Below are 11,875 nucleotides of genomic sequence, written 5' to 3'. Positions count from 1 at the left end.
CATCTCTTGCATTTTGTTTTTTGTGTTTGATGTCAATATATGTGATACACTAATGTTTGATTAAGTGGTACAGGGATTACATAGTTTCATATTTGCGTGTGTTGGATTTGGTCGGTCTGTCAAAAGATAACAAGAAAAGTTTGGCCAGGCCGGATAATCCGGGCCGGATATTCTTGAAATATCCGGCCCCCCTGATTTTGGCTAAGTCTTCGAGGAAAAGCAGCTCGATAGGGGGCCGGACATTTGGCCGGATAATGTCCCGGTATTGTACCAGGGCCGGATTATCCGGGCCGGATATTTTGGAAATATCCGGCCCCCTCGATTTTGGCTAAGGACTCGGAAGAAAAGCTTCTCTGGCATGGGGCCGGACTTTTGGCCGGATAATGTCACGGTTTTGCCCCGAAGGCCGGATTATCCGGGGGGGGCGGATTATCCGGCCCTACTTACACCGGATTATCCGGCCCCCCGGAAGCATCAACGGCTCAATTTTGAGAGGGGGTATAAATACCCCCCTTCTTCTACCTTGGTTGCTTGCTCAATCATTACACAAGAAATCGCAAGCCACCTCCATTAGAGCCACCTCAAGAAAGTCAAGATTTGCAAGATCTCCTTCCTCCCCCAACCAAAGCTCTTGATCTTTGGGGATTCGAAGGAGAAGACACCGATCTACATCCTCACCGAAGCGTTCTTCATTTCCCCTCTCTTGTTTGAGGGATCTCATGCTAGTGTTCCTATTTGGTTCCCTAGTTGATTTGTTGTTGATGTATTGTTGTTGATTGTTGTATTGTTACAGATTTGGGAGCCTCCAATTTGGTTGTGGATGTGTGCCCCAAGAACTTTGTAAAGGCCCGGTTTCCGCCTCGAGGAAATCCCTTAGTGGAAGTGGGCTAGGCCTTCGTGGCGTTGCTCACAGGAGATCTGAGTGAAGCCTTTGTGGCTGTTGGTTTGGCTTGCGTAGCAACCACACTCCTCCAAACGTAGACGTACCTTCTTGCAAAGGAAGGGAACTACGGGAATCATCTCCGTGTCATCGCGTGCTACACTCTCGGTTACCTCTATCCCTCTCTATCTACTATTGCGTAGCTTTACCTTGCTTAGTTGATATCCTTGTCATATAGGTAAATTCACATAGTTGCATATCTAGAGAATTTACCTTTCGTGTCAAGCCTAAATTGAAAAAGAACTAAAAATTGGTTAGCACCTATTCACCCCCCCCTCTAGGTGCGGCATACGATCCTTTCACCTTGTTTATCAACTTAATTGAATGCTTACAATATAACATAAGAAGACTATGTGCCTTGGTTTTTCATTTTTTGTTTTTTTTTTAAATTATGCCCATTTGAATCTTTGTCAAATCCTAGGTTTGACCATGATTTAAACAAGTTTAAAACATGAATATGAAAAAGTAAGCATGTATCCTTCGTAGTCACTCCAAAATGAAGCTCTTGAGAGGGTTTTTGAAATTTCCATGTTTGAAACCAAAAAACCACGTGCATCACTCCGTGTTTGCACAGTATTCAGTTTGTATATGTTTCCGATAACATCTGTTTTCGTTTTTGTTTCAGAGATTTTTGTATTCGCTTTTGCTTTCGCAAAAAATGTGAAAATAAATGTGGCACCAATTTGTTCCATCAATATCCGCTGTGTTTTTATCCCTACTTCTAGGTACTGTTTTTTATTTTGCTTAATTTGCTTGTCTCCTTCGTGTAACACAATTATATAGCCTCTTCGAACTGGACTGCAACGAAAAAATATGTTTGACATAAAAAAAAAGTGTGAAATACACACTTTGTCCCAAATTACATGGCATGCTTATATATTCTTATTCCGTGAACAAAATTTGACCATCCGTTTGAGGATAATAATACTCTCAACTATCGTATTTATAATGTGTTTTAGGTTTCTTTGAAGTCAAAGTTTATATAGTTTGATCAAATATATATAAAAAGAATGAGCGTCTAATTTTCGGTCCACGGAGAATGTCATCCCATGATTTCATAATGTATAAAACTACTATTTTCTTAGTTGCAACTCACGTGCAACTAGGAAAAAAAACCAGACCACATGAAAAAATTCAGTCAACATGAATTCGTGATAAATTTTAAAGGCTAAGGAGCTGACTGAGCTCTAACTTGACTCTTAGTCGAATGAGAATTAGTAAAACTGGTATAAAGGAATATCAACATCTCATAAAACAAATATTATTGGGATCACCAAAATATATATTTTGCATTTTATGCATTTTTGTATTTTTGTACTATCTCATAGAACGGAGGGAGTACTATTGAGTTGTGCCATCAAAAAACATTTGGATTTCTTTGAAGTATACATTTAACGATACAAATTTTGGCTCTAAGGTCCTCCTTTGTTTACAGATTGACTGTCAAAGCCGAACCTCGATATACCCTTCAAGAAAAACAGAAGGTTTATCGGGCCACTACCATCTACACTAAAATGATACGAAGAAAATAATTTTCCAGTTGTCCTTGTCACTTTGTCAGCTATCAGATTTCCTTCTACTGTCTGGTTATATCCGCTCACCAGCTACCAGAGCTCCGGCCGCACTCCTATCGGAGCTTCAGGCTTTTCCAGTTGGAGCTCACTTCACTCTGAGCGCACTGACTCGCAGCATCATCAAGGTTGGCTTAGCTCATAAAGGAACCACATAGACAGTACTGATGCGCTTTTGTTATTTGTCGATTCCGCCGCAATCTTCAACTTCTGAATGCATTACAAAGCTTGGAAACGCCGTTGTAATGTCCCTGAAAATGAACAGGCACAAGGTCATTTTAGATCACTCGAAATTTAAAGGGCAAGAGCAACAGGGGATGTCTTCTCTCTAACCTAATTAGTACAACGTTACTCATCAGAATTGGCCAGCTATCTAAATTGCGCGCCATTGTATATTAGAAAAAAAAACACAAAAGAAATCCCAAAGTATACAGACCAGACCACCCAAGGTGGAGAGAGCCCAAAAGGATAAAAGCGCAAACAAAAGAGAAGCATGTCTATACTAAACTAAGTAAGCCTAGAAGAAGCAGAACCTAGAAATCTTGATAAAGTAATGGAGCTGCAGTAGAGCAAGAGATTAGTACTCACTGAAGATAGGGTAGTGACATGTTCCTGAGTGAAGCTGGGTTCTTCTTGACGAACTCCTCCCACTCCCTGGGGTCTATCCTACCATCGCCGTTGGTGTCTGCCTGATTGAATGTCTGACAGTACAAAGGGAGCATCACAGAGCATGTTAGAAGGAAGGAAAATTTGATACAGTAGACTGAATGCTTAGCGATCGAGGAGTATTTTGTTAATTACGCTGTCCACAATCTCCTCCACAGCGCTCTCAGAAAGGCACAAATCGGACTCGTCAAGAAGTGCCAGGACCATCTCTCTAAGCTGTGTCAACAGTTTAAGCAGAGCCGTCAACTAAAATTCAGAATAGCACATGGAGTATATAGGTTGAACGACTGAATGAGAGAATGGTTTACCTCTTCTTTCTCGATGTAGCCTGTGCCCCTTAAATCATACAATTTGAATGCAACTGCAAAAGAGGAAACAGAGAAGAAATGACAGGTGATCCACCGGCGTGATGCAAACTTGTCTTGCATATGGATGGTCGGATGGGCAGCATCGTACATGATGCGAACTTGTTTTGCATATGAATGGACAGGCCGGACAGCGAAAGAGGAATGGACAAGAAGATGAATACATACACTTGGTCTTGTCCGATTCAGATGCTTTTGGGTGGAATATGCTGAGCGAGCGCACGAACTCCCCGAACTCGATGACGCCGTTGCGCTTGAGATCGAAGAGGTCGAAGACCCTGTCGGCGAAGAGGTTGGCTCCTTTGCTGGTCCTGAACAAGGCGAGCTGGAACTCCTCCTGATGAGCAACGAGGAGGGCAGACAAGATCAGAGAAACTAATCGTTGACGAACACACGGACAAGACAGAAATTGGAGCGAAAGAACTATGTTTCTACTACCTTGTGGATGAGGCCGTCTTTGATGATGGAGAAGCTGAGCTTCTTGTAGAGCTCGTAGAGCGCCTCCACCTCGTTCACGGTGACTGCAATGCGGCAATGCACGTCAGGTAAGAGTGCAGAGGAAAGGCAAAGGCAAACTTGTATTGTACTTTACGATGAAGAAGCAACGATCGATGGGGTGGGGAATGCGCGCGAGAGAGAGAGAGGCGGAGGCGCTCACAGGAGGTCTGGGCGGCGAGGACGGCGGGGTCCTCGTACCCCGGCGCGCGCCTGCGCCGCTTCGACGACGAAGCGCAGCCCATGGATCGAGCCGACTCGCCGGCGCCGGTGGCTAGCACGTCAAAGGGGAAGCTTCCTGCAGGCGTTGACCCTCCCGTGATGCGGGCCAAGAGATGCTCACGGTTCACGAAGAACAACTGACCTGAGATGAGATGAGACCAGATCGCCGCTCTGCCCGGAAATCTTTGAGCCGGCGCCTTTTGCCCTGTCCGCGCGCGTCGGCGACCTCCGTCTGGCTATCTGTCTGTCTGTCCCTTTGCTGGACTCCTCGTGTGTAATTTAATGGCGGCTACTCGGTGGGAGTGGGACGGCAAGTCAAATGGTTTTCTCGCCGTGCTTTCACTGCGCCGGGCGACGCCGGCGGCCGTGCGCGTGGACGGACTCTGGGTTCAGCTGCAGGGCGCTCGCGGCTGCTGCTGCTTTGTCTGGAGGAGTTTACCTGGAAGCTTCCAGCGTTCCGTTGGCTCACGGGACGACCGCAGGGAGCCAGCCACCGGAGTTAAAAGGAACGAAGAGCGGCAAGTAGGCGCGCGGCGCCGTCCCTGTCTCGCGAGATTTCGCCATTTCTTTATCTGCAACAACGCAACGAAGCTGAAGTGGTAAAATATTTGTGCTGCAGCTTGGCTTTAGCGTGATGTGCGACAGGAAAGTTGAGGCGTCACCGGACCTACGCCGGCTACCCCGTGCTTCCGGCCACACCTGGCTCTCGCTTTTCGAGCCTGGGTCAAGTGTGTGCCCTCCTCTCGTCACTTTCCACCCGTCGATTTCACCATCGGTTGGGACATTTTACCCCAGCCGAAGGTTGGAGGTGAGATGAATCGTCAGCACTTTAAGGGCATTCTCACCTGTCGGATCCATTTTAAACATTAAAATCGTTCATTTCGATCTAGTATTTGGATTAGGTCGTAAAGATAAAATATGTTAGAAAAGCGACAACGATAAAGAAAAACGAATCGCAGACACAGGATTTAACGTGGAAAACTTATTCCAACACAGAAGGGAAAAAACCACGGACGCCAGCCAGCAAAACTTCAATATATCGGGGATGTTTACAAACGTCGTGGGTTATCTTATAATCTGATAAACCCTAGCCGGCTGCTTACAAGATGTATATATAGGCGGTGCCAATGATCCAGCCTCCCTTTACTATATGATTTTGAATCACAATACAACAAAATAGGTTCCTCGTTTTGGTCGGGGACAGCCAGCGGCTCGACCCCTTTTAGTTCGTCGTTGACCAATTTGATTATTTCACTCCGTTGGCTCATATGAGTGAAAAATAATAATGTTGTAACTAAATTAATTTAAATAATATACATCTAAATAAGCACGAAGTTCAAGATTCACGCTATTTGGCTATCGGGGAGTAGAATAGTTATTCTACACTCGTCATGTATCTTTTGAATTGTACATTCATTTTACGCAACGCAAAAGTTTGTCGTTCGATGAATGTAAGAAAATATAGACATGATGTAAAAAGTTTTTTACGCGACGTACGAAAAGACAACATAAAATAAGTCTTTTTTATGAGTTTTAAGTTTTATGACTTATATATTGTGTTTTTATGTCGATTTTTTCATGGCGAGTCAATATAAACATAATTATTTGTATGTCAAACATAAATTTTTAATCCAACAAACTAAAAATATGTGTGGTGTAGAATATCTTTTCCTCACCATGGGTGTCAAATATAATTTTTTACATAGTTCAAACTGAAATGTGGTGACTACTAGTTTACCGCCAATGTCCACTAACGCTCAATCAAAGTCATGATGCACATGGATGGACTCATCGAACGGCTCAAGCTGCTTCGAAACTAATTAACCTTAAAATTGCCATCTTTGGTCAAAGACGCCTTCATCACACTCATCATCAATGGTCATGGTGTGCATGATCACACACGCGATCATCGCTAAGGTTTTTATCTCGGTGACATTTTTTACCGAAGTACACCGGGAAATTCGGTTACTAAAAAATCTCGGGAATTTTTTGTACGAGTTTATTCAAATAAAATATGAATTCAAAAAAGCTCTGGCACCAAATAAAGAAATTTCTAGCATATACTGTCAATGATGCTTATGCAATGTAGCGGAAGACTGCCTCTTCGTTTGAATTCAAAAAATATTTAGCACTAAATAAAGAAATTTTGAGTGTGTATAAATACAACATACGATGCCTTGATTTTTTTTATCATTTTGTATAGTTTAAATTTAAATTCAGCCGATTTTTTTTTTGCCAGTATCAGTGTTTCATGGAGGGTAACATGATTTCTTGTTTGCGGTTGATTTTCGAAATTCTTGACCGAGAAAAATAACATTGGTTATCACCTCCCACGTGGTCTCAACACTTCGTGTTCTAGCAGGGTGCTGAGAAATAGCTCATCGTTGGAGCACACCAAATTTTCCCTCCACATCCTTTCTACAAGTTTCATGTTGTTTGGAAAACCTCTTCTTCTTCTAGTCCTTGACGATGAGTTGACGATGTTTTTGTAGATAAACTTGAATGATTTGTTGAAGTCCATCTACGAATTACATGATAAGATGAACATGTTGTGAAGTGTACAAGTAGATTGCCTAGCCCTTTCCATCAGTTCGGACTTTTGGTTCTAGTGACTAGTGCATGAACCTTAACATGGTATCAGAGCCCCAGGTCTCGAGTTCAAATCCTGGCTTTCACATGGTTTTCGCAATTAAGCCTAAAAATTGATGTTGCCCCCCTCTTTAGCCACCGCTGATGCCCTGTTTCGGTGTGCTCTTCTTCTTTCACGTGTTGACTTTCTCTTCTCCCGTCACACGCGAGTGGGGGTGTTATGAAGTGTATAAGTAGATTGTCTAGCCTTTTCCATCAGTTCGGACTTTTGGTTCAAGTGGCTAGTGCATGAACCTTAACAGAACATACATATGCCACTAGACAACATCCTGAGGCGACGGACAGCAAACTGAGACATGTCTTGGTGCAAGCATATGCACGCAACGACTGCTAGAGCAGTCCTGACTTCCAGCGAGCAGCAGCCCAGTCGGACGACACTTGCAACAACGACTGGTGGGGGCATGCGATGGCGGCGTAGTGAGGTTTGGCACGATTTGGATGATAAGTAGCTTGTGTACCACTGGCGGGCGGGTCTTCAGAGTAGAAGAGGGGAAAACGCAAACGCTGCCGAAATCTAAATATAGGCTCAAAACTGGGTCATCCTGAATAACTCGGTTTATTTACTGTCGGGCTGATGATATGTAGTTTGCATGTCCTCCTGTTCTATAATTTTTTTTAAAGACTTATCTAAATTTAGATATATCTATAACTAAAAAGTATATTGTATTTAAAGTTAGACGAACTTTCATCATAGTTTCGTGGTTAGTGGTAGTAATATTTTATCTCTCCCTCTGGCGTGCGAAAAAAGTGAGGTATTGCACCGAGATACAGGCACGATTGAGAAGGTCCGCACGCCGAAACCGTTTCTGCGAAATGTGGCCAGCTCGCATCGGTTCCATGCACGTGGCGGCCGCAACTGGCATCTCGGAGCGTGTACGATGAGATAGATCACGTGTGCACCTCCGGCCACCCGCCGTGCGTGCGTAGACGCACCGGTGCCATGCACGTGTATACTGCCGGCAGCATCGTTACGTCAGGTGCTGTTTCCCGACCAACAAAGTGCCGAGGAGGCAGGCACACTAATCAAGGAAAGGAATCAATCAAGTCGTGAAAGCACAGTGTTGTAATTTTCCGTTTTGATGTTAATAAATCAGTATATCTATATTTTGTACTACCTCCTTTTCACGAATAAAGGCGCACGATGATCAACCTCTGGTTCAATGGTTAGAAAGGCACCGGCGCATTCAGCTTATCAGAGTTTAAATTCTGGTTTTGATATTTTGGTGTTTTACTAAAAACGAAATATTTTTCAGTGAAAAATGATTTTTTTTGAAAGGAATACAGTATGGAAAGACGATGTTTTTGTCGACAACGAGACGTCCGTAGTGATTTTATCAATCTGTAGACCCATCAAATGAAGTTTTTTTAGTCAGTCTCTCGAAGATGCTCATAAGATAGGCCGTGCGTGTGTGCGTTAATAGGGGTGAGAGTATGTGCTGGAATTTTGGGCATTTGGCCTTTGGCCCATGGCCCATTATCAAATTCTGAAACTCACATGGCCCATTCCAATAATCAGTGGCAGCACTAGTGGGAGCTAAAGTTTTAGTCCCACATTGCTAGTTGGGAGAGAGTTGGAGTGGTATATAAGGTGGGTTGTTCTAGTCCTAGTAAGTGAGTGAGAAGAGAGAGAGCCCTCGCGCACTCCTCCTCCTCCGCCGCCCGCCTCGCCACGCCTCGCCTCGTCACGACGCGCCGCGGGTTGCGGGAATCTCGCCGAGTCGAGCTTATCTTTTTGCTGTTTGGGAAATTAATTGTGTAATCAATTTTGAGTCATTAACGGACGCGTTACTCAGCCGTTTTGCCTTCCGGTTTTTCTGGATCGTGGCTGTGCCGACTCGGACGTGGGCTGCGCCCCACGACCTTCCCGAACCGCACTATATAAGCGCGGACGAGAACCCTAGCCTGCACGAGACACATATGCGACTACATGTTTCCAGTTCATTGCGCCGCCGCCTTCGTCTTCCTCATCCCGTCCGTCGGCGTGCACCGACTGCCGGGACAGTAGGCCTCCGGAACCCTGCCTCTCGTGAACCTGTACGGGTGAGGGGCAATCAGGTTTTTGGGGAGCGCTCAGGCGCGACTACCGGCATCACGACGTCGTCATCGGACGACGAGTTCCTCCACACCGACAACTTCTTCCCGGATCTCGGCGACTTCTTCGACAACCTCAACATGGGCGACAACGACGCTGCTCGTGAAGTATGTGATCATGTCGTTTCTCTTTCAGTTTCTGTTAGAGTTTCTTCTTCTAGTATATGTGGTAGATGCGGTCGGTTTGTCTACTTTAGATGTGATTTGTTCATCTATTTTACTAGACTGCACGTTTAGTTTGTTTGTTTACATAGTCATGATTTATCAATTACTTGTTCGGATTATTTCATATGGATATTTGCTTATATCTTCAACAATCCAAAAACCTGATTTTAGGCAAATCAATTCAAGCAGCGTTGCTGCCGCTACTCGACCTCCCTCTTTGATGGTATGCATTACAAGAGGTGGCGCACAAAGGCAGTTCTATGGTTTACAAACCTAGGCTGTTTTAGCGCCAAAGATGCTAGACCTGAGGAGCCTCTCTCTGGAGAGGAGCAGGAAAAGTTTGAGAAGGTCGACGCCATGTTTAAGGCGGCCTTGTTCAGCATTCTTGGGGACAACATTGTTGACCCGTACATGGCTTTCGACCATGGTAAAGATGCGTGGGATGCGCTCGAGGCCAAATTTGGGGTCTCGGACGCCGGCACCGAACTCGTATGTCATGGAGCAATACTATGACTACAGGATGACTGATGAGCGCTCCGTGGTTGAGCAGGCTCATGAGATTCAGTCCCTTGCCAAAGAACTCGAGCAGTTTAAGTGTACCTTACCGGACAAGTTTGTGGCCGGTGGCATTATTGCCAAGCTTCCTCCTTCATGGAGGAACTTTGCTACTTCTCTGAAACATAAGAGACAAGAGTTTTCCGTTTCGGATCTCATTGGCTCGCTTCATGTGGAAGAGAAGGCGAGAGCAAAGGACACACGCGCTCGTAGTTTTGATGGAGGTTCTAGTGCCAATGTGGTACAGAAGAAAAACTTCCAATCCCACAAATCTAAGAATAAGAACAATGGAAAAGGCAAGTTTGAAGAGAAGAACAAAGCCTCTAACTCAACCAACTTCAAGAAGAAGACTCCTTACAAGAAGAAAGGGAATTGCCATGTTTGTGGCGCTCCTGGACATTGGGCTCCTGATTGCCCAGAACGCCATGATCGGCGTGGGAACAGCGGCAAGTCCGCAAATGTTGTTATTGGTGTTGATACTGAAATGAAGGACGTTGGGTACGGTATTTCTCCTACTGTCCTTTCAGTATGTAATTCTCCTGATTGGTGGATAGACACCGGAGCCAATACACATGTATGTTCTGATGTCTCTATGTTTTCTTCTTGTCAGGTTGCAAGGACTTGCTCCGTGCTGATGGGAAACGGCTCACGTGCTTCGTTCGTGGTGTTGGTACGGTGGATCCGAAGTTTACTTCGGGAAAGACCATCCAGCCGAAGAATGTGCAGCACGTTCCCTCTATTAATAAGAATCTCGTTAGCGGATCGCTTTTATGTCGAGATGGTTTTAAGTTGGTTTTTGAGTCCAATAAAGTTGTAATTTCCAAGTGTGGACAATTTGTTGGAAAGGGTTATGTGTGCGGAGGCTTGTTCCGCTTATCTCTGTCAGACATACGTACTCAAATTATTAATCATGTTTGCAATGATAGTGAGTCCGATATTTGGCATTCACGACTTTGTCATATTAATTTTGGGTGCATGACGCGGCTAGCGAATATGAATATAATTCCGAAATTTGCTATTGTCAAGAAATCTAAGTGCCAAGTATGTGTGCAAGCTAAGCAACCACGTAAGTCTCACAAGACTGCGGAGGCAAGAGACTTGGCACCGCTGGAGCTTATACATTCGGATCTTTGTGAAATGAATGGCGAATTGACAAAAGGAGGGAAAAGATACTTCATGACTTTAATTGATGACTCTACTCGATATTGTTATGTGTACCTCCTGAAATCTAAAGATGAAGCTCTTAATTACTTCAAAATCTTTAAAGCTGAAGCGAGAAAACCAACTTGATCGAAAAATCAAGCGGCTAAGGTCCGATCGTGGTGGAGAGTATTTTTCCAACGAGTTTGATTCTTTTTGTGCGGAACATGGTATTATCCATGAGAGGATGCCTCCCTACTCACCTCGGTCAAATGGGGTGGCCGAAAGAAAGAACCGTACTCTAACCGATTTGGTTAACGCCATGTTAGATACATCGGGTCTATCCAAGGCATGGTGGGGGAGGCGATATTGACTGCATGTCATGTCCTAAACCGTGTCCCCACAAAGAACAAAACCCTTACCCCGTTTGAGGAATGGGAAAGGAAAAGGTTGAAACTCTCTTACCTACGAACTTGGGGTTGTATGGCGAAAGTAAATGTGCCAATACCCAAGAAGCGCAAGCTTGGACCAAAAACCGTGGATTGTGTTCTTCCGGGATATGCTTTTCATAGCATTGGCTATAGATTTTTGATAGTAAAATCTGAGGTACCCGACATGCATGTTGGTACAATTATGGAGTCGAATGATGCGACTTTCTTTGAGGATATCTTTCCTATGAAGGAAACGTCTAGCTCATCAATTCAGGAGATGCCCAGTTCATCTACTCAGGAATTATTTCCTGAACCTACCATGGCTATAGAACACTTTGATAATCCTGTGGAGGATGACAATGAAGCTCCCAAAAGGAGCAAGAGACAGAGGACTGCAAAGTCTTTTGGTCATGATTTCATTGTGTACCTCGTGGATGATACTCCCACTTCTATTTCAGAAGCCTATGCATCTCAGGATGCTGACTACTGGAAGGAAGCTGTCCGTAGCGAGATGGATTCCATCCTAGCTAATGGAACTTGGGAGGTTACCGATCGTCCTTATGGGTGCAAACCTGTAGGATGCAA

At 44.5% G+C, this 11,875-nt stretch overlaps 1 protein-coding gene across 1 annotated transcript; it reads right to left on the bottom strand.

Annotated features, from left to right (window-relative positions):
• Nucleotides 1-2,301: 2,301 nt before the first annotated feature.
• LOC124649131 (calcineurin B-like protein 4) lies at nt 2,302-4,282 on the bottom strand. Its single transcript, XM_047188798.1, has 7 exons — nt 4,201-4,282; nt 3,981-4,063; nt 3,711-3,879; nt 3,486-3,538; nt 3,313-3,393; nt 3,100-3,212; nt 2,302-2,762 (listed from the first exon to the last, which is right to left on the bottom strand). Exons 1-7 carry the CDS (start codon nt 4,280-4,282, stop codon nt 2,690-2,692), a joined length of 654 nt encoding a protein of 217 aa, XP_047044754.1. The 3' UTR covers nt 2,302-2,689.
• Between the last annotated feature and the right edge of the window lie 7,593 nt (nt 4,283-11,875).

This window comes from Lolium rigidum, chromosome 4 (assembly GCF_022539505.1).
Source record: "Lolium rigidum isolate FL_2022 chromosome 4, APGP_CSIRO_Lrig_0.1, whole genome shotgun sequence".
Classification (NCBI taxonomy): domain Eukaryota; kingdom Viridiplantae; phylum Streptophyta; class Magnoliopsida; order Poales; family Poaceae; genus Lolium; species Lolium rigidum.
The sequence above is the reverse complement of the archived record's forward strand: the minus strand, read 5'-3'. Positions and strand labels throughout refer to the sequence as shown.

What these genes read in the sequence shown, in the direction of transcription:
- LOC124649131 (XM_047188798.1), bottom strand. Translation starts at nt 4,282, where the DNA reads ATGGGCTGCGCTTCGTCGTCGAAGCGGCGCAGGCGCGCGCCGGGGTAC. An exon ending in AAGACGGCCTCATCCACAAG is followed by an intron (nt 3,880 to 3,980) that starts GTAGTAGAAACA and finishes GTTGCTCATCAG; the next exon opens with GAGGAGTTCCAGCTCGCCTT. An exon ending in TGAATCGGACAAGACCAAGT is followed by an intron (nt 3,539 to 3,710) that starts GTATGTATTCAT and finishes CCTCTTTTGCAG; the next exon opens with TTGCATTCAAATTGTATGAT.